Source organism: Cephus cinctus, unplaced genomic scaffold (genome assembly GCF_000341935.2).
Source record: "Cephus cinctus unplaced genomic scaffold, Ccin1 Ccin1_scaffold0638, whole genome shotgun sequence".
NCBI classification, from domain to species: Eukaryota; Metazoa; Arthropoda; class Insecta; order Hymenoptera; family Cephidae; genus Cephus; species Cephus cinctus.
This window is the reverse complement of record NW_014333277.1, coordinates 181,733-199,787: the sequence shown is the minus strand read 5'-3', so window position 1 is coordinate 199,787 and position 18,055 is coordinate 181,733. Positions and strand designations below refer to the sequence as shown.

The 18,055-nt window shown below is 38.9% G+C and overlaps 1 protein-coding gene and 1 long non-coding RNA gene across 5 annotated transcripts; one reads left to right on the top strand and one right to left on the bottom strand.

Moving 5' to 3' along the window:
• Positions 1 to 799: 799 nt before the first annotated feature.
• On the bottom strand, positions 800 to 17,915 carry LOC107269369 (vacuolar protein sorting-associated protein 13D). Of its 4 annotated transcripts, none has more exons than XM_015743124.2 (31): positions 17,572 to 17,915; positions 16,697 to 16,887; positions 16,384 to 16,621; positions 16,108 to 16,304; positions 15,837 to 16,004; positions 15,521 to 15,758; positions 14,356 to 15,276; positions 12,257 to 14,279; positions 10,948 to 12,189; positions 10,115 to 10,874; positions 9,772 to 10,036; positions 8,812 to 9,613; positions 8,014 to 8,740; positions 7,792 to 7,936; positions 7,485 to 7,713; positions 7,151 to 7,394; positions 6,717 to 7,085; positions 6,456 to 6,644; positions 6,048 to 6,371; positions 5,782 to 5,974; positions 5,514 to 5,696; positions 5,219 to 5,449; positions 4,776 to 4,802; positions 4,126 to 4,286; positions 3,785 to 4,048; positions 3,355 to 3,705; positions 3,112 to 3,294; positions 2,659 to 3,030; positions 2,467 to 2,579; positions 1,954 to 2,383; positions 800 to 1,871 (listed from the first exon to the last, which is right to left on the bottom strand). In XM_015743124.2, exons 1-31 carry the CDS (start codon positions 17,666 to 17,668, stop codon positions 1,770 to 1,772), a joined length of 11,979 nt encoding a protein of 3,992 aa, XP_015598610.1. In that variant the 5' UTR covers positions 17,669 to 17,915; the 3' UTR covers positions 800 to 1,769. The 4 variants fall into 4 exon arrangements, with proteins under 4 accessions (XP_015598610.1, XP_015598611.1, XP_015598613.1 ...); XM_015743125.2 differs by having other exon boundaries at positions 7,792 to 7,930; XM_015743127.2 differs by lacking the exon at positions 4,776 to 4,802 and having other exon boundaries at positions 17,572 to 17,914.
• On the top strand, positions 17,226 to 17,962 carry LOC112494587. The gene is made up of 2 exons (XR_003060171.1): positions 17,226 to 17,577; positions 17,897 to 17,962. It is a non-coding gene; the product is annotated as an uncharacterized LOC112494587 (long non-coding RNA).
• The last annotated feature ends 93 nt before the right edge of the window (positions 17,963 to 18,055 follow it).

The following is an 18,055-nucleotide window of genomic DNA, read 5'->3' as shown; positions in this document are numbered from 1 at the left end:
TAGAAATAAACAAGTGAGAATAAGATAATAAGAATGAAATGAATATAGAAATGAAGAAGTAGAAAAGTAAGGAATTGAGTTATAAAAGTGGAGAAGAAATGTGGAAAGAGATAAATAAGAAAGTGAAGAATGAAAGATAAAGAAATAAGGAACTAAAGAAGAAATAAATATAAAAATGGAAGAAGGTTCGAAATTGTTCCAAGAGACCAGTATAGGAGACCGGCTCGAGGAAGAATGAGCGCTCCGAGTCCGGGCGCTGCCTCGAGCGCTCCCCCCCCATCCCCACCCCTCTCTGGCTCCCCCCCACTCCTGAGTCCTGTGCGACTGCAACTTCCATTACTTTTGAATATTCTTCGCCAGGATTTTTTATTTCCAAGTGTTAACAATTAGCTTTATTGATTTAATTATTTTAATATTCCAAACACTTAATTTATTAATATTTCAATTTAAGCGCAATTTATTTTCGACATTTTACAATCTCACTTCAATTTTTACTACTCCGTATATTTTGCTGGATTTTGAATTAGCCTCATATTTTTATTTTGAATAAATTTCGAAAGTAAGCCACAATCTAATAATATTTAGTAACATTTCGATAGCTTTATTCAATGTTTTAATTTTTCAATATTTCTGGGCAACTGATTTTTTCCTTCTTCGTCTTCACTTGTTTGCCAATTATCAAAACTCTCGCTGAGACTTTTTCGCTCATGGGGATCCCCCAGATATGTATTTGGCAGAATCGCGCGTAGAGTATATTGGAATGGTAAGCTTAAAGGTTTCAGGATTAAGCAAATAGATGTTTTTCTAAATACTGTATGTATTTCTTCAAAATCTTTAATCATATGAAAAGATATTATTTGGCACTCGTCATCTCACAATTAAGGAAACAGGAAGCAGAAGGAAATAAAAATAATAAAACGTTTGTCTTAATTCAAAACTGATCAAAATTTGTTTGCTTAATATAAACGCCAAGGAAACTTTTCTATTTCTTGTAAGAAAAAAAGAATCTTTACATGTTCTGATTACATGGTTAATAAATATACTACAACTAGATAATAAGAATCTAACATTAGAGCAAATGTTTGCTACATATCTAACAAAGGCAACGATCAACGCGATGTTTAATATTACATATTATTACAAGATATCTATGTTACAGGTGACAACTTAAAAATCAAATCGCTATGTTCTTACGCTAAATGCAATGTATTGCGATAGCATCGAATGAGAGGTTCGATGACTCTCTAACTCCGTTCCACTCAACATGACCACTAAGAAATAAGATTATTAAGAATAAAATATTCATTCAACTCTTTTTTCTCCATATGAGGGTACTATACACCAGGTCGAAACGAGTGGAAGCGAGTTAGTACAAACTAGAGTATTTGTTATATACAGCGGTAATGAAGTTAACATCTTAAGACATAGTCCTTCTGATTTTCCATATAAATTAAGTCTTCATTGACGTAAATAATATATATCTCTCTTGACTCTTATAATACACATTGTACTCTCTGTATTATTAGGATGGTAAATTTTAATGCGAAAGCATTTAATCATTTGTGCCAATCGGCACGTGTACACCCTCTCGTTTAGTCTCTTATACCAATTGTAGATAAAAACAATTTGAGAACGTCATGTAAACATAATCAATAAAGGTATACCTTATTCCACGAATCTAATCGTCTCGAGAATTTTTTAATTTACAACCTTCGAATTTTCATAGCTTATATCAGTCTCGTAACCGTAGAAATCGACATAGTTAATGTCTATTTGTAACATTGAATATCGTCAAGCATGTTGTCTGACGAAGTAAGTGTTAAACTGTGTTCCTCGTGCATGCCTTTTGCATAGTTAATTTGTTGTGAAACCTGTGAAAGGAGTATCAATCAGAATATTGGACTAAAAATATTACGCTGTCGAAATAAATTTGGTTAAATAAATTGTTGTTACCCATTTTGCCACATCCTCATTGTCGCAGCGAACTTTTGGTCGGCGCAATGGTTCAGGTCCGTCAAAGCTAATTGTCAATGTTGAATCTGTTCTTGATGTTAATTCAATATAATGTAACATGTTGCCATTGGATTCGAGCTTGTGCGTAGGTTGACAGTGCAACAGATCAGCGAGGCTGACCTCAGTGACAACACCTTTAGTTCCACCGGATATAACTCGTACGCGTTCATTTGATACTAATACTCTGAGATCGTCAGTGCCACTACGAAGACATTCGTAAGCCACGAATAATTCAGAATAGTCACGGCTGTTTATACTGTATAAGAATTCCTGTCCCTCAGCCTGCTGATGGTTGTATGGTGGTAAGAGTCCTGCAGGTCCACTTGCCACTCGAGGTAACCGATCTCTTTTTGGTATAGCGCGATGAGCGCTGAGAGAATTTAATAATTAATCATTGTTGATTTTTGAACACAGAAAATAATGTTTCATGTAGTATGCAACTTGTTTTATTACCTTCTGCTCGTTTCACGAACTGCCGTGGCCGTTTCAGTTGCTAGATCAAGAACACCAACAACGGGTTTCGTTAATGTTCCAACGACACCTTTTCCAAAGCCAGCAAAAAATCCCTATAATTTTATAATGGAAAAACGTTAGAAATCTTTATAAAATTGCATTCACTGAGATCTATTAAGTATGATTAATTACGGGAAAGCCTTCGTTAGTGGCACCATCATATGTCTGTTTGAATATACTAGTCACACCACCAAGAAGTCCAAATCCCAATCCTTTTAGACCAGCAACTAGGTGATCGCTACTGCCTGCGGTATTCGAACGAATTCTTTGTCTAGCTTCTTCGTGTCTTTCGTCCATTATTACCCAGCCGAGGCCATCGGATAAGGATTCTGTAACTTTCGCAGCCGAATTCGAAATTCCATGCGTCACATTTTTGACTAGGGTTTTCACGCTCCCCTCGTAAATCAGACCGGACACTCCTTCGGATACGTCGTTCACGAAACCCAAGGGATTTCCCAAGAAGTCAACGGATCCCAAAATGACTGCAGCTTGCCATTTCAGCTCCTAAACATAATATCAAATGTTTCGATATTATCCATAACTAGATTGTATTTAAATCCATTTTATTTTGTGGTGTCAACTTACATCTTTGTAATGTTTTATAATCGAGTGAATCAGAAACTGGCTGCTCTCGAAAGGATGTCTCTTAATAAATGGCTCCAATTCGATCGTCGCATCTTCAAACTTTATTAACGTTAAGCCAAGCTTCCGCTTGATAGTTTGTAGTTGTGGTGGCAATTTAGTTGTAGTAAGAACACTCAATTTCACCTAAAACAATGTAAACTGTAATGAGGGAACGGCAAGTTTATAACAAACAAACAAAATTACCTGATTAGGAACAAGTTTTAATGCACCAAAGTAATATCTAGTAGCATGTGCAGCAGAGACTTCTGAAATAAAACGCTGAGCCTTGAAATCATTTTCATCGACTGGTGCATCTAGTTCAGATCTACCAGCGCCAACAAAGGCAGCTAGTCTCAAAATCAATCGTTCCTCTAGATGAACACAAAGAGGTTTCACCGTGAGCACCAGGTGCTTATAAATCTCAGCATTCCGTTTCTTGGATGGCAATTTCTCTGCGACCAGGTGTACAGCAGGTTTGGCTTCGGAATCTGGCCTGGCAGTTCTGGTTGTATACAGCACCGATGAGCATTGCGCTTCAAATAGTTGATTATCAATCTAGATGTATCAAAGTGTGTAAATATACAGCGTAATATATTGCACAGTGTACTGATCCGAGACTCTATCATTGTTATACCTGAACATCTTCAACGCTCACATCAAGTGCAGTGCTACTTGGCATTCGTACAAGTTCCAGCGCAATTCCTGCCAATCGAGCAAAGAGCAACTCCTCGGCTGGTTTCCTTGATACTATGGAAAGTCCTAAACCAGCCCCTAAGCGCACACTTAACTGCAGCTCACGAGAATCTACGCTCTGCGACTCCGCAGTCGCCTGAGTTGGTCGTTCGGTTATAGCAATGTGCGACCAGTCTCGTTCTTCTGGCAAAGCAAACATCTTTTTCTGTGAAAAATATGAAAAGATGTTTTAATCTTATATGAATGAATAATTGACTAAAACACCAATTTTTAAGGTCTTACTCTTTCCAGGATGTCCAAAACTTGTAACACTCTTGTTGGTCCGTCGGTCGTGACTCTAACAGACAGAAAACCAGATCCAGGTCGTAGTCTTTGTCTACCAACTCGCTGTTCAATTGGTGGAGGACTGATGTGCGTCTGTGGTCCTAACGCGGCTTCACTCCCTAAAAAAGATAAAATGAAATTATGTGTCAAATTGATATTTTAAGATTGGAAAATTATTAGGAAAATTGAGAAAATTTAATATAGTAGAACTTAGTGTAACCTTTATTCGGATAATGAAATAGATAGAGAGAACAGAAAGACACATAGAGATATAAGATAAAAATATATGGTTCTATTATATGCTGGGGATCGATGAGAAAAATGTATGGCAATGATATGAAAAAAAATTAAGCAAATTATTAGTGTGTGAATTTCAATGTGTATTATTATAATCACGAAAATTCCTTGAAAAATCTTTACATCCATTCCACCAATTTTTGAAGTGCACAAAAGGATTATAACTGTGCATGCTCATTATTTAACATATACTGAATGACTAAACAAATGCGTAAAATGGAATAGTAAAAATTTGAATGCAGAAATGTTCGATTTGGTATATCATATCACAAAAATGACACAGTTTAAACTGAGTTCAATGTTATACGTACACATTTGCCAGCGGGCGACGCCGCCGCCTGTAACATTCATACAGGTTTAGAGATTTGATCTTTCGGTGGAAATTAATAAAAATCACTGAAAGAAGTCGAAATCGCGGCAAGTTGCAATAGAAATATTGTTATAAACCATGGATCAATAGAAAGCTTTGTAGATTTTCTTTGCTGAAGCATAGACCAAAGATGCTGAATAAAATAAAACTGATTACGTGTGAGAAACACAAACAATGATGATGAGGCTTTAAAGAAATAAATTAACGTACTAGGATATTAATAATTATAGTGGTATTCACAATTTGAAATATGGACCTGTACTACATAGACTGAATAGTTTCATCTGAATCAATTACAATATTCATCGGAACATGGATTTTTTCAATACTCTAGTTAGTTTATGAGGATTTCATATCAAGATTAGTAAATAATTAAAAACGGACCTTCGTGAAGACCCATGAAGCCATCTTTGGCCTGTACACACATATTCTGATGGGCACAGCAGAGTCTGCCATCATCAGTGAATCTCCAAGTCTGTGTAGACCTTCTTCTGGGATCAGGTCGTCGAAGAGCCAAGGAACAATATGTAAATGGCTGCGGTGCGGTGCCAGCAATATCTAACACCAAAACAGTGTCAGGTGTCCTTGCATGCTTGTCCCTCGGGGGGCTTGACCCTAGAAATAAAATTAGTGAACTCAGCTTACTTTAATTATGCAATATTTTATTTTACGAACTCACCTTCATGCTGCAGTTGTCCATCACCAGTCATTCTCCAAAGTTGACTACGTGCACCATACTGTTTACGTCGTAGACCTACCCAACCGCCAGGACCAGCTTCTAGGACTAATCGTTGAGTTTCTACGTCAAGCGGATCTAAACCAGTTTCCCCTGTTCCGAGATCACCATCGATTTTAAATGTTCCTGGGTTCAAAGAAGAAATTGATCATAGTGTTATCACGTAAATGAGCTGCTATGTAGTAATGATTAATAATACAAAAATATTTACCAGTGAAAGCAATGTAGATGAAGTTTTCATAAGTCAAGCCCCTATTCTCTCCAAGTATATTCAAGTCATAGGATGCTGTTACACCGCCTGGTGCAGTTACTGACAAGGTTGCTGGACGTGTTGGTTCATCCAGTGCATAAGGAACTGATGAGTGTGGTCTCACAGTCCATTGTAAGCTGTCAGCAACACCACTCTGTTTAAGTGTTATATAAAAGTCATTAATACGTTAAAAAAAAATCATAAAGGTAATATGCAAAAGAATATACCTGATTGATGACTAGAGGAACCTCTGAGAAGTTATCCACACGTATGGGCGGTGGCATCGTGTCAGCATTTGTAAAGACAATAAAGTAGGTACTTTCCTGCAGAACGACATCAACCCGCAGAAAGTGCATTTTTCCAGTTCTATCGCGTAGATTAATAGTCAGTGAATAATTGCCATCCAGCTGAATTCCTCCGGACCATGCACAATGATCTACATCGATCATGCGGACACAGAGTAGTTGATCTTTATCCAATCTTGGCCAATGAAAAGGCATATGACAATCCGGCATCGCCGTTATGTACGTTGCCTGTGCACCTGGATGACTCTGATACACAAAATGGAATAGCACATGTTAATTTATATGATAACAGGAAGTGTATACTGGACGTTAATTTTTAGTTCAATTTACAACTGTCGTGGTGAAACACTTTTGAGCCAATTCCAATGTGCATGATGATTTGTTATGCAGCTGGTATCTTGGTGACAGCGTAACAACTGTTGTTGCCGAATAGCGTCCTCTTGCTGCTCTTGTTGCAACTCCAATGAGGTAAACGATGTCCGGCCTACCATCTCTAAGACTGACTCTGAGTCGAGGTACCTGCAGGGTTATTCGATTGTCTGACGTTACATGAATATTTGCATAAGCGATGTATATTGTTGTGAAAATCACCTGCACTCCCAGCTGTAGATGAAAATGTTGACACCATTGCGGCACACCTTGAGGATGAACTCCGGTGCCAACTCGAATTGAGAGTGTTCGACTGGCTTCTTCGTCACTGAATGAAAATAATAATGGTGCAACCATTCGCGCTCTTTCGTGCTCTTCAAATTGTCCAGCAGCTTCCGTGCCAACGCCCTCCTGACGGAAAACCAATGGCAGACCAGTTTTATTTATTATCCAATACGGCGCCGTTATGTTCACTCGAAGTGCTGATCCTTTTTCTACTACTACAGCTGCGTAGAGGAACAAAATTCTGCCCATTGAATCTGACAAGCGTAATCGACCCGTGAATGAACCACAATTTGGCGGAAGTAGCAACTGTAAATAAATCATTTAACATAATTTAAGCGGCCCTACATATGTTTATGCAGTAAGTCCCTTACTGTTCCTGCACCAGAGTAGCCATCGAGTCGTATTGTAATTTCAAGTTGTTCATTCACGTTTGGTTCATGAAGATCGGCACTTTTTCCTGGTGAAATTCGACCGTTCTCTGATCCTGCACTGTACAAGAATTCATGTGGTAACAAATTGGTAAGCGTAACTGGTGCGAGTAGGGATATCGAATGTGCAGGAATCGCTTGGCCAACATCAGCTGGGTAATTGTTCCTTTTCACAGCAACGCACATTCTAATAAAAAAGAAAGTGAAGTGTAATTAGGTATAATACTAAATATAAAAATGTTTTTATAATGCAAACAATGATTTTGATCGTTAATACCGAAAAATATTGTTCTGATTGGTTTTGCAGGTTGTATGAATTTCAATAATCTCTGAGGGTTTTTTAACTGTTGTCCAATCAGTAGGTTCCATGCAATATTGGAATGAGTATGTTGGATGAACAGGTCTGAGCCACATTTGTACTCCAGTGTGCGTTAATGGAATTGATACAGTTGATTGTGCGGGCACTTGCAATACTCTTCCACTCACATTGGGATACGTTGGCACATCTGAAATTTTACAAATAAATTGAATTAACAATTGATATATGCGAAATAAGTTTTAAATAATTGCAAAATATTACTAACAACCAAGAGGTTTCTCCAGCTTCACTTCAACGGTGTATGCTAACTTGTTGAGTACTTGCAGAGCAGAACGTACTGTTACCAACTTTCTTGCTGATCCTTCTAATTCAACAGCAAAAACAACCCTGGCTTTTGATGTGGCCTGAAACTAGTTTTAACAAATAAGTTTCCTGAGTTGACTTGAATATATGTCAAATTTCAACTTAGATGAAAAGATAAAGCAACCTGATGTCCCTTGGTTTCTGCGTATGCATGTCGAAAGTAAATTCCGACTCTGTCAACAGTAACAGAATCAACTGGTCTCCACCCATCAACTAGAACAGCAACTTGATGTCTTCGAACGATATGAGTTGAATGATGCCTAAGCTTCCCTCTTCCTTCGAATGTGAATGGTACAGTTGCTTCTGGCGCAACTTCTATCCAAGTCTCATCCTTATTTAAAATTCCCTTAGTTTCACAATGCTGACCAACTTCTTTTACACCATCAGCAGTAGCAATAAAAGTCTTGAACCAAATCCAAGATCCTGTCTCGTTTTTCAGAGCAAATGGCACAAAGGGAGACCGTCTTCTGTATCCTGGTGGACTGCCGAATGGTCTACTCACGACATCCTTGCTTGATAAATAGTAATCCTGTGTCCAATTATGCTTGACAAGTTGCACTAGCTCCACGAGAGTTGATGTGATGTTAACGTTGACGGAATCGTTTGAATTGACAGACATTTGTAATCTCTTTGGAGCTAATGAACTCGTTAAAGTTTGTTCCCACTCGATTGTGGCTCTCCAAGGTTCTACAAACGGTTCCCATCCGCTTAGTGCACGATTATAATAGTCCACTGTGAAAGTTGCCGATACAAGCCCGGCTCCAGTAAGAGCTTGACGTGCTAAAAGATCCGATAATGTCAACTCAAGTAAAGGTACATCGGCGTCCCGGCAGTCATCAATGATACAAATCCTAGAATAAAAAATATGAATTATAGAATCTACTATCACTATACAATCCTAACAAAATAAAGCATTAGGGACCTAAGACAAGATGTTTGAAGTTCCAGTTGGGAAAATCCAAGTCCGTTTCTAACTGATTCAGTACTAGGTACTGCATTTTGTGTAAGCCAAAGTGCCGCATCGTCCAATTGTCCGTTGCATCTATCGAGTGCAGCTTCGCAATCTATTTCAGTAAATCCCAGAGCTGAGAGTTTGACAACATGACTTTTGGTAATCGGTGGTGGTGCAGTTGATCTTTGTTTGGCCCAGAGAGTTTGTTTTGGCAAAGAACTCAACATACGGACAAACATTGCTACGTCGTGGTAACTTAAACGGACGCTCATTGGCTGAAGTTGAATTTCTAAGGTTCGTTCCTGAGTCAACTCCAAGCTCGCACTAACTGGATCAATTATAGAAAGTGCAGTTTCATCCTCCATACCCAAGATGCAAGAGAATAACTCGCACCTAGATAAGTTACAAGATAGGGGTTTCTCTCCATGTTGAGGATTGGAACGGTACACAAGAATTGTAGTTGACTTCAGAATAACCGTGTTGGTGTCAAATAACGACGTATCCTCGACTAGAACCAATTCGGAATCCGTGATATTCAGCTTAAATTCTATGGGGATGGTCTCCTGAATCTTTTCAGGATCCTGAGAAAGCACTGTTCTTGATATTCCTGGAATAGGAGCTGGCTCAGGTGCGTTAAGTAGTAAAAAGTCTTTAGCGGCTTCCCACCAATCAAGGATGGCAGTTAGTCTCATGCTGTGCAATAGAATAGTTGTTGCTGCAATATTTGTTCTTCTTCTGTGATGCACTTCAGCCTGTACCCGATCCTCAGCTCCTGAAATTCAAAGATACTTGTAAGATCTTTGCAGGAGGACCATAAATGTAGTGCAATTATCTACTTTTCTGTTCTGATAATACGAATACGATTAGTTTTCATTAGATAAAAATTTACAGTCTTTAAAAAGTGATCCTGAAATCTTGAAAAGATTGTACCTGCATCTCGTAAAGGCTGAAGAATACTCGTGAAGACGTTAGAGTGTCGATTGATAGGTTCATCCTGAAATCTTGTATCCGTAACTAAAATCTCACGCGACACCAAGTCAATATCCTGCGAGCCATCACTCAACGAATCTAAAGTTAATCTCGACTTAATGAAGTTGACGCAGGCCAATGCAGCTAAACCGTGATTGGGATGAAGTCTCAGGGTCACGTTCACCAATTCCAATCCAATCCAGGATTTCGTCCAGACTTTGTCCGTCTGTATTTAATATTAAATTCGCACTGTCAGAATATGAATACTTTTGGAAATCATTTAATTTAAGTAAAAAAGACTTGCCTGGTCATTAGTTGGTGAAAAATCTGTAACTGTCTCTAGATCCTGCATATATACCCTAAGATCATCAAGATTTTCGCCTATGTTATAAGACAGTAAACCACGTATCAGCATGTACTGGGCTGGATCCAATGCACAGTCCATAGTGGACAAAGTACCACGCACGCTCAAGTCTGGAATAAGTCGACTGACGCGAAAGTCTAAATTTCTTTCAACCCTCAAACTCAAGTGGCACTTTTCAGTGAGCAAGGATGGACCCAGCTTTTTAACGGTAAATCCACCAACCGTCAAGCAATCTAAATCGGATTGATCGTCCTCAGTTTTTAATTTCTTCACGGCAAAGACATCCATATTTACTAGCTCGAGTAGCATCACGTCAAGAAGACATTCGGAAGCTTGTTCAGAAAATTCAAATGAGTTGTGGGCAGTCAGTTCTCCCAGATCCAAAAGAATTAACTCTTCGGATGTTGAGCTGACAGGCAAGAGGATGACAGGCGCACCAGCGTGCAATTCCAATGACAGTCGCATGCTGCGTTTGTTCATATCGACAACTGTACCATCATCAGCCCGTAGAGTTGCCATGACGGTTTGCAACTGTGAAAAGTGACTAAAGAAGGCTTGCAATTCAGATACAAAGCGCTGAGTGTGAACGTAATGTACAGCTGACATTTTAAGCTTCAACCGAGCATCATGTTCTCGATTATCTGAATCTGAGTAACTTGAATATTGAAAGTTCAGGGCTTCCCGTCCTGAAGATAGGAACCTTCAAAATAAATGAATAATTGTTAACTAGACTAAAAATAATTGTGCTCAGTGACAAAACTATTAAAATATACCTTTCTCGATATAATCTGCCATGAGGTGTTAAATCAAGAAGAGACATGGAACCCAAAGAGCCAAAAATTGTTGTTTTCCCTCCAGCTTTGAGAACATGAACACTGGCATTGGAAATATTGGCTTTAGCGATTTCTCGTTCTGACTGAATCAGGACTAAAGTTAACGACCTGACTTCCACTTCGGTTTCGGATTTCATTGACACCGTATCACAACTTCCATCCACCTTATCGTATCCATTTGTTAGATCTGTATCCACATATGTTCTGTGCACAGTAACGTTAGGTCCAAGTGAGTTAGGTGCACCTATTCCCAGAAAGTCTAAAACTACCATCCAACTTTCAACGCTGACAACTAAATCCAGACAGTTGAAATCAACCGAAACGAATTTGCATTTTTCCAAAGGTTCATCATCTATGTCAGTTTGTATTGGTTCTGTAATGCGAATACTGATCAAAATGAGATTTTCTTCGCTAACGACTCCTGGAGACGGTGGTGGCGTATTCGGTGTATTCACCAGAGAGGCTGGTTTTCTTCTCCAATGGGCTGGCACAGCACCATAAAGTGTGTCTGTTTCTAATCGATCAGGTAAGCTACCCCAAACAAAATTATTTTTCCATTGTTGAGCAAATGCCAAGTCAGGACAGGATCGCGATACTCCAACAGGTAATCTTGCTCTTGTCGGTGCAGTAGATTGCATCATATACCTGTATCTAGATCCTACGGCGCATAATAAATCTTCCATCAACAGAGATCGAAGTGCAACTTGAGTTGTTGATTCGAATTTCTGTAACTTCTCATATTTAGCTACAAAATCACGCATGGATAAAGCCACCAATGGTTGTTCCAGGTGATCCTGCTTTAGCTCTATACTGAGTATAGGAAGTTCGAACAATACTTTTAATGACAAATCAAATTTATCCGAGTAATAAGAAACTGGCTGTGATGCTTGTGGTTTTCGTATCGTAGTTTCCATCACTTCAGTGGAGAACAGTCTGTTGATTGTGTCCAAGAGTTGTTCGTATTGTCCTCTTGATAAAGAAACTTTCAATGGTGTCACTACTGTCCCATGCACTTGAACTATTGGACCATCTGATTCAGAGAGAAAACCTGGACTCTGAATAGGTCTGTACGGTTCACGTTCCACGACGATTTTTAATAGAGTATCGTGAAGAATTGGTTTTCCTGATTCTTTGCAGTTGTACATTACTTCTGCGCGTATTGGCAAGGCCCCATGTGTCTGACTATAAAAATTATTTTAATGACAAAAATCTGATAGAATATTGAAATTAACGATTTTTTTCTACTTACACGCCATGAGGATGAGTAGGTCTTGTAATAACATCCAGAGAGTAGAGGTTCATGTTGCGTACCTCAAAAGTAATTTTGTTTCTAGAACTTGAAGAGATTGGTGGTTCATGCTGTAAAGACATTGTTCCTAAGTGTGCCACGAAAACTTGGGTACTGTGTGAACTCCTTGGTATAACGAGAACTGGACTATCTAATAGGACATCTAATCTGAGAATAGGATTAGTACATTGCTCAGGAGCATCGGCTGATAAACTTGGTAGTCTTCGACGTTGTGGTACGGACCAATCTTCAGCATTAACCAATCCAATAGCCATGTCTGTAGCAGCTGCTCCAATTTGTCTTGCTAAGTTGCTCAAGTATTGTTTAAATTCATCAGCACAAGATCTTAATTCAGAGATGAGATGAGGAGCATGTGTATACCAGACGCTTCCAATTCTAACAGTGATTTCCGTCAGGCTTTCTGTAATATCTGACTTTTCTAATGGTGGGGCATAGTGTGTACTGCGATTAGCGGAGAATCGAAAAGCCTCAGGCTGATTAACAAGCGTCACATGTTCCAGAGGATGACGAGGAGGATCTGCCAAAGGATCCCGACCGACGCTAAGAATTCTTTGGTGCATTTTTCCTGTTGGAGTTTGATCTAGGACCTGAAGTCCTCCAAGAGAACCAGACACCGATGCATCAGATGCTAGGGTGGCTTGAATTCTTGCATCAGACATAGTCGCAGTAGCTATTTTCTGTCCCACCAGATGGCTTTCCTGCATAACTGCTCTCAACAGTAACACATTTAGACGATGAAAATCAAATGTAATTTCTGTTCTGGTTGAAGATTTATATCCTGATGTGACATTGGCTTGTGATTCTTGCTGTTGGTATCTTTTATTTTTATTCTCCTGGGGAAATAGTCTTCTGGCAAAGCCCATAAGTTCTACTATTGTTTCCTGATTTGCAATGATATCTAAATTATTGAATTGTATATTAGCTACTCGAAGACTCTCCAACGGATCATCAACCAGCATAAGTTCAACCACTATTAAAGCTTCCGAATCCAGTTGATCCAGACCAATCAGAGAGTTGTTCTTTGATGCAACTGGATTTTTCGAATCATGTGCAAGGGTAGATAATGCCCGTGATAAAGCAACGGAGGACGTCAATCTCCTAGGAACCGAAGGGTCAGGTGATCCCGGTGAATTGGGCGATGTAGGTGACGTCGGTTCCGAATCACGCAAACTTCCTGAAACACTGTCCATACCCACGTGCTTGTGACTTGCAACTAATAATTCAAAATCCGGTCCAAATTCCTGCAATGCATCAACCAACAATAGTCCATGAACCGACAATGACGCACTCAAGTCTGCCGGTCTTTTGCTTAATGAAGCGCGCACACCAGACACTTGTAATTCTGCGACACTTCGACCTCTTGACTGAAGTTCAAAAGTCATTTGATCAATAATAAATTGTATCATCATTGGACAGCCAGAGGGACGTTCTATACTTTCTTCTTTTTTCGGACTTCCTGGTTCATTCACCTCAACACTACCCATTGAACCAGCCAGCAAATTCCACATGGATCGAATTGCTTCCACTTTTTGTTCGTTCACATGAACCACTAATCTTGGTAGATTACCGGACACAGTTACCGATGGAAACTGTGGATCGGTCGTGGTGATGATTCGACGCTCTATCTGAAGAGAGATATTGAATCTTTCCAAAACATGAAGATTCGACATCCCTCGTGTACGCGCGTGCTTCCAATTGTCTCGAACTTTGCCCACTAAGACTTGAAGATCTGCTAGATCTATTGTGTATTGGTCGTAGAGTCTTTGGTGTAAAGCTGCCTCTGACAAGGCTTGTATTTCTTGTAGCGATCCACTTTCTTGACTTCCTGGTGGCGTCGAGCACGGTGTTTCATATCTTTCATCGTCATCGTCACTTGCTGTTGGTGATCCTGCCTTTAGAATCACCTCATCCTTATTGTTAGATAGATGCAATCGTCCGAAGTCTACAACGACAACAGCTGCCCCTAAAATAACAAAAATTATTCTTACTGATTCGTCTTTGGCAAATATATGAGCAAAGATAGTTTATAACTAAAATACCTGCATCAGTAAATTTCTCTACTAGCAAGATCTGTGGTGCGGATATGTCAAACTGTAAGTCCCAAGATGATCTGTATACAAAATCCCCTTCGAGTATTTGCTCCCAATTCTTCATTATCTGTCTACGCGTCCTCCTCTTCATAGCCTGAAGCTTCTGATTAGCTGCATGTCTGTGCGGTTCGCATATAAAGTCTATAAGCCATCTAATAGCTACGGGATTATAAACAACGTCTAGAGATCGCGAGTGAACTCGCAACGAATGGTCCATGCTCAGGTGCAATGGCCTCTTCTCATATACCAGCTCGAAAAGCGTAGACAGTTGACTAGTTAATATGTCGGACGATCCGCGGAGTCTCGATGAGGAACCCGTAGAACTCGACATACTTTGTGGTTGAACCAGAACAGGAAAGCTGGAATTTTGTGTGAGGAAGTCGTGAAGGTAAAGTGCCCCAAGGCTGACTGAGAATTTATGTGAACCCGAACGAGGTCGGGACTCGTAACTCAGGTTGACTTTTTCAAACCGCAATTCCATTACAGTCTTCTCAGCAGAACATAGGGAAATAGCACCACGACTCAGGGCAAAATTAAATTGTCCGAATACAGTGTCCCTACGTAGCAGTGTGTCGTCGTCCATGGTATCAGCCAAGGCATCTAGCAATTCTCCGTCAAAGGGCGACGACTGACTCTGGTTACTATTTGGCGTTTTTGAGTACCAGCCCCACCATTGTGGGAACCATTGCACTAGCATACCCCGTGCCTGTGGGGAACTTACATTGTTGCTATTGGTCTCCATCGTTTTTGGCGGACGCACTTTAGTCATCGCTATGTCACGCAACACGCGTAATTCGTCATAACTTCTTTCTTGCTCCACAATGTCTTTGAGTTGCTTCGTGTCCGATGGCAGGATCGTCGTAGGTGTTCCTGAGGACATGACAAATAATTTACCGAATGAATGTAATACATTTTGTTTTCATAAAACAAGATTTAATATAATGATTAATTATAAAGTAGCTGATGGTAAGGTTGTATTTATAGTATACATCATTAACATACACTGTGTAATTCAAACTGTCAGAGAATTAAAAAAGCAGCATGCATTAACCAGGCTGTTAATAGCGGATATAGAGAATGTGAAATTACATTTAAGTACTACGGGTCACGTTACCTAGCAATTTTGCGCAAGCTTCAACGTACGCAACATTCTCTCTAGCGCGTCGTAGAACATCTTCCCAGGTACAGCGAGGTTTTAGAGTATCAAGGCCTATATGATATCGCGCTGCGTATTTCCACCATTCCTTTGGTGCCTCACGTACCGATTGCGATGGTCTACAACGTCGTAGCCTTCTTTGTCGGTCGATATCTTCCAATTGTCTAACGCATCTTACCATTTCTTCGTACTGTACCTGCATAACACGGAAAGTACGATTTTTTGCAATACTTCATGATGAGGTGCTTGGTAATTCTCTAACGAGTGTATTTACATCAGTGATAGCAAGTGGTACTTGATCCAGCAATAGATCTAAGACAACTCGTGGTCTATTTGCGGAACGTAGTGGTCTGTCTGATCTATCTCGTTTTATATGAGCTCGAGCGCTCACCGGCGATAGAATATGCTTCCATTTACTTTTTTTCGACTCGCTCATAGCAATCTGTAAGTCAATCCAATGTGATATACTGTACAAAACAGTAAAAACTTCATTGAAGTGTAAAAAACCAAGTAAAAATTGTAAAAATCACTGTTTTTTAACTTACAGCTAAATCACCCAAATTAAGATTGCTGAAAAATTCATCTTTCTTAAGATGGTTCCAATATACAGAAAGGCCGTCCAGTTCCATAAGCTTGAATGATGCGTCGCCAAGATTCCAGGATGTTGATCCTGGAATCCAGCTTGCGTCGCAACTTTGAGCTGTTAATGCTCCAATAGTTACGCCTAGAGCTATACCATCGCCTGAAGTAAATATTAGATCAAATTAATTATCGTTCAATAACAAATTTCAATGAAAACTGTACTATGATAAGATATCTACCATTGTCTGCTGCAAGGGTGACGTCGTCTTCGTATCGAAAGTGCACGTCTTTTATATTGAGCTGAAGATTTTCTATGATATTTGTCACTAAGGACGTGCCATAATTCAGCCAAGAACTGTAGCTTGCAGCATAGTATCCTGGATCCCGTTCTGTATCGGCACGCCATCGGGCTTCTAATGCTTCTAGTCTACTAAGTTTATATTCTAATGCTGCTTGTTCCTCAGCTTCACTGTCATACTGAAAATGTAGCATTTCCAATATTAATGAATACAGTGATGAATACTTTTTTTTTCTGAATTGACATGGAAATACCTCCTCTAAACGTATTGGCCCTGCAACCAAGTACAATTGCTCAATGACTATAACCCATGATGCAGTTCTTATCTGACGTACTGGAATTTGTAGGCGAACTTTTCCAAGAAAGCCAGCTTTAATTTCTACTGGAAGTCCGATATGACGCAGTGCCTCTCGTTTCAATGGCAAATTTTCAAGTTCAACCTCTCCTGAATAACAAAAGCAAAATACAAGATAAGATGATCTATTTAATGGATTAGAATCATGTGTTATAAAGAATAATTATTACAACATGACCTAACTTAGATAATTAATATTATAGTAAATAAGATACACTTTTATGAAGTTGAAAGAGAATGTAATACATTTTTACCAAAAACTTTCTTTTAGACATCTTAAAGATGACTTATAGATGAATACGGTATTTGGATAAAATGTTGCAAAACAATTTAATAACACAAGATAATATATTTTTTTTCATAAAATAATCTTATCTATCTACAGAGAGATTTGAAAATATGAACTCATTCAAATTATATTTGCATGTATTTTTAACAACACTGTACATTTAGAGAATATTTTATACAATGGTTGATTAACCATTTGATTGCAATAAATATTTAAAACATTAAAGTATGAAAACCTACATGTGGGGTGACATCATAAATTGATACACAGAATGTACTCAAGTATAAGGAGATTCATAACTTTTCTTAAAAGGAATGTCAAGGCTAAAGCGCAAATCAGTTAACATTTCTTAATTAATGTCTTGTTATAGAAAACGACGAAGAGTGCAGCCAAAAGTTCCTTAACGATAAATGATGGATTTAGTAAACAATGATGATAATCAGTGTATGGAGACTGAGATAAGCAAACACATAACATAACCGCACCTGAGAGTAAGGCTATGCTGAGTTGATCGGTGTTCAGATTTTCCACATATTTTCCCAAATAATTATTCAGTACCCAGGCTACAAGTCCTTCGAGCATCGTGATAAAATCGTCGCTGAATTCTCAGCATAAATACTTTAACGCGCACTTGTCTGCTGAGGTTACGTCCTCTCGAAGTCATCTATTATTGCGCTAACTGTGCGCTGGTGTTGATGATTAAAAAGAATACCCTACGTAGGGCTTTCTTTATTCTTTGGGAAAATATGTATAGTAAATTATTGAAGTTATTATTAAATATTAACACCAATCATCTTTACGTGATTGCAGTTACGAGCCGACTAAATCTCTGAACGGAAACCAATGTTTTTGGAATGGGTAACGCGCGTGAATAAAGAAACAGATTTTGTATAAGAATATTCGTATTATTTTACATTATATGTTAATTACACTGTAATAATTTGGACTGACTATGAGACTTATAAAATA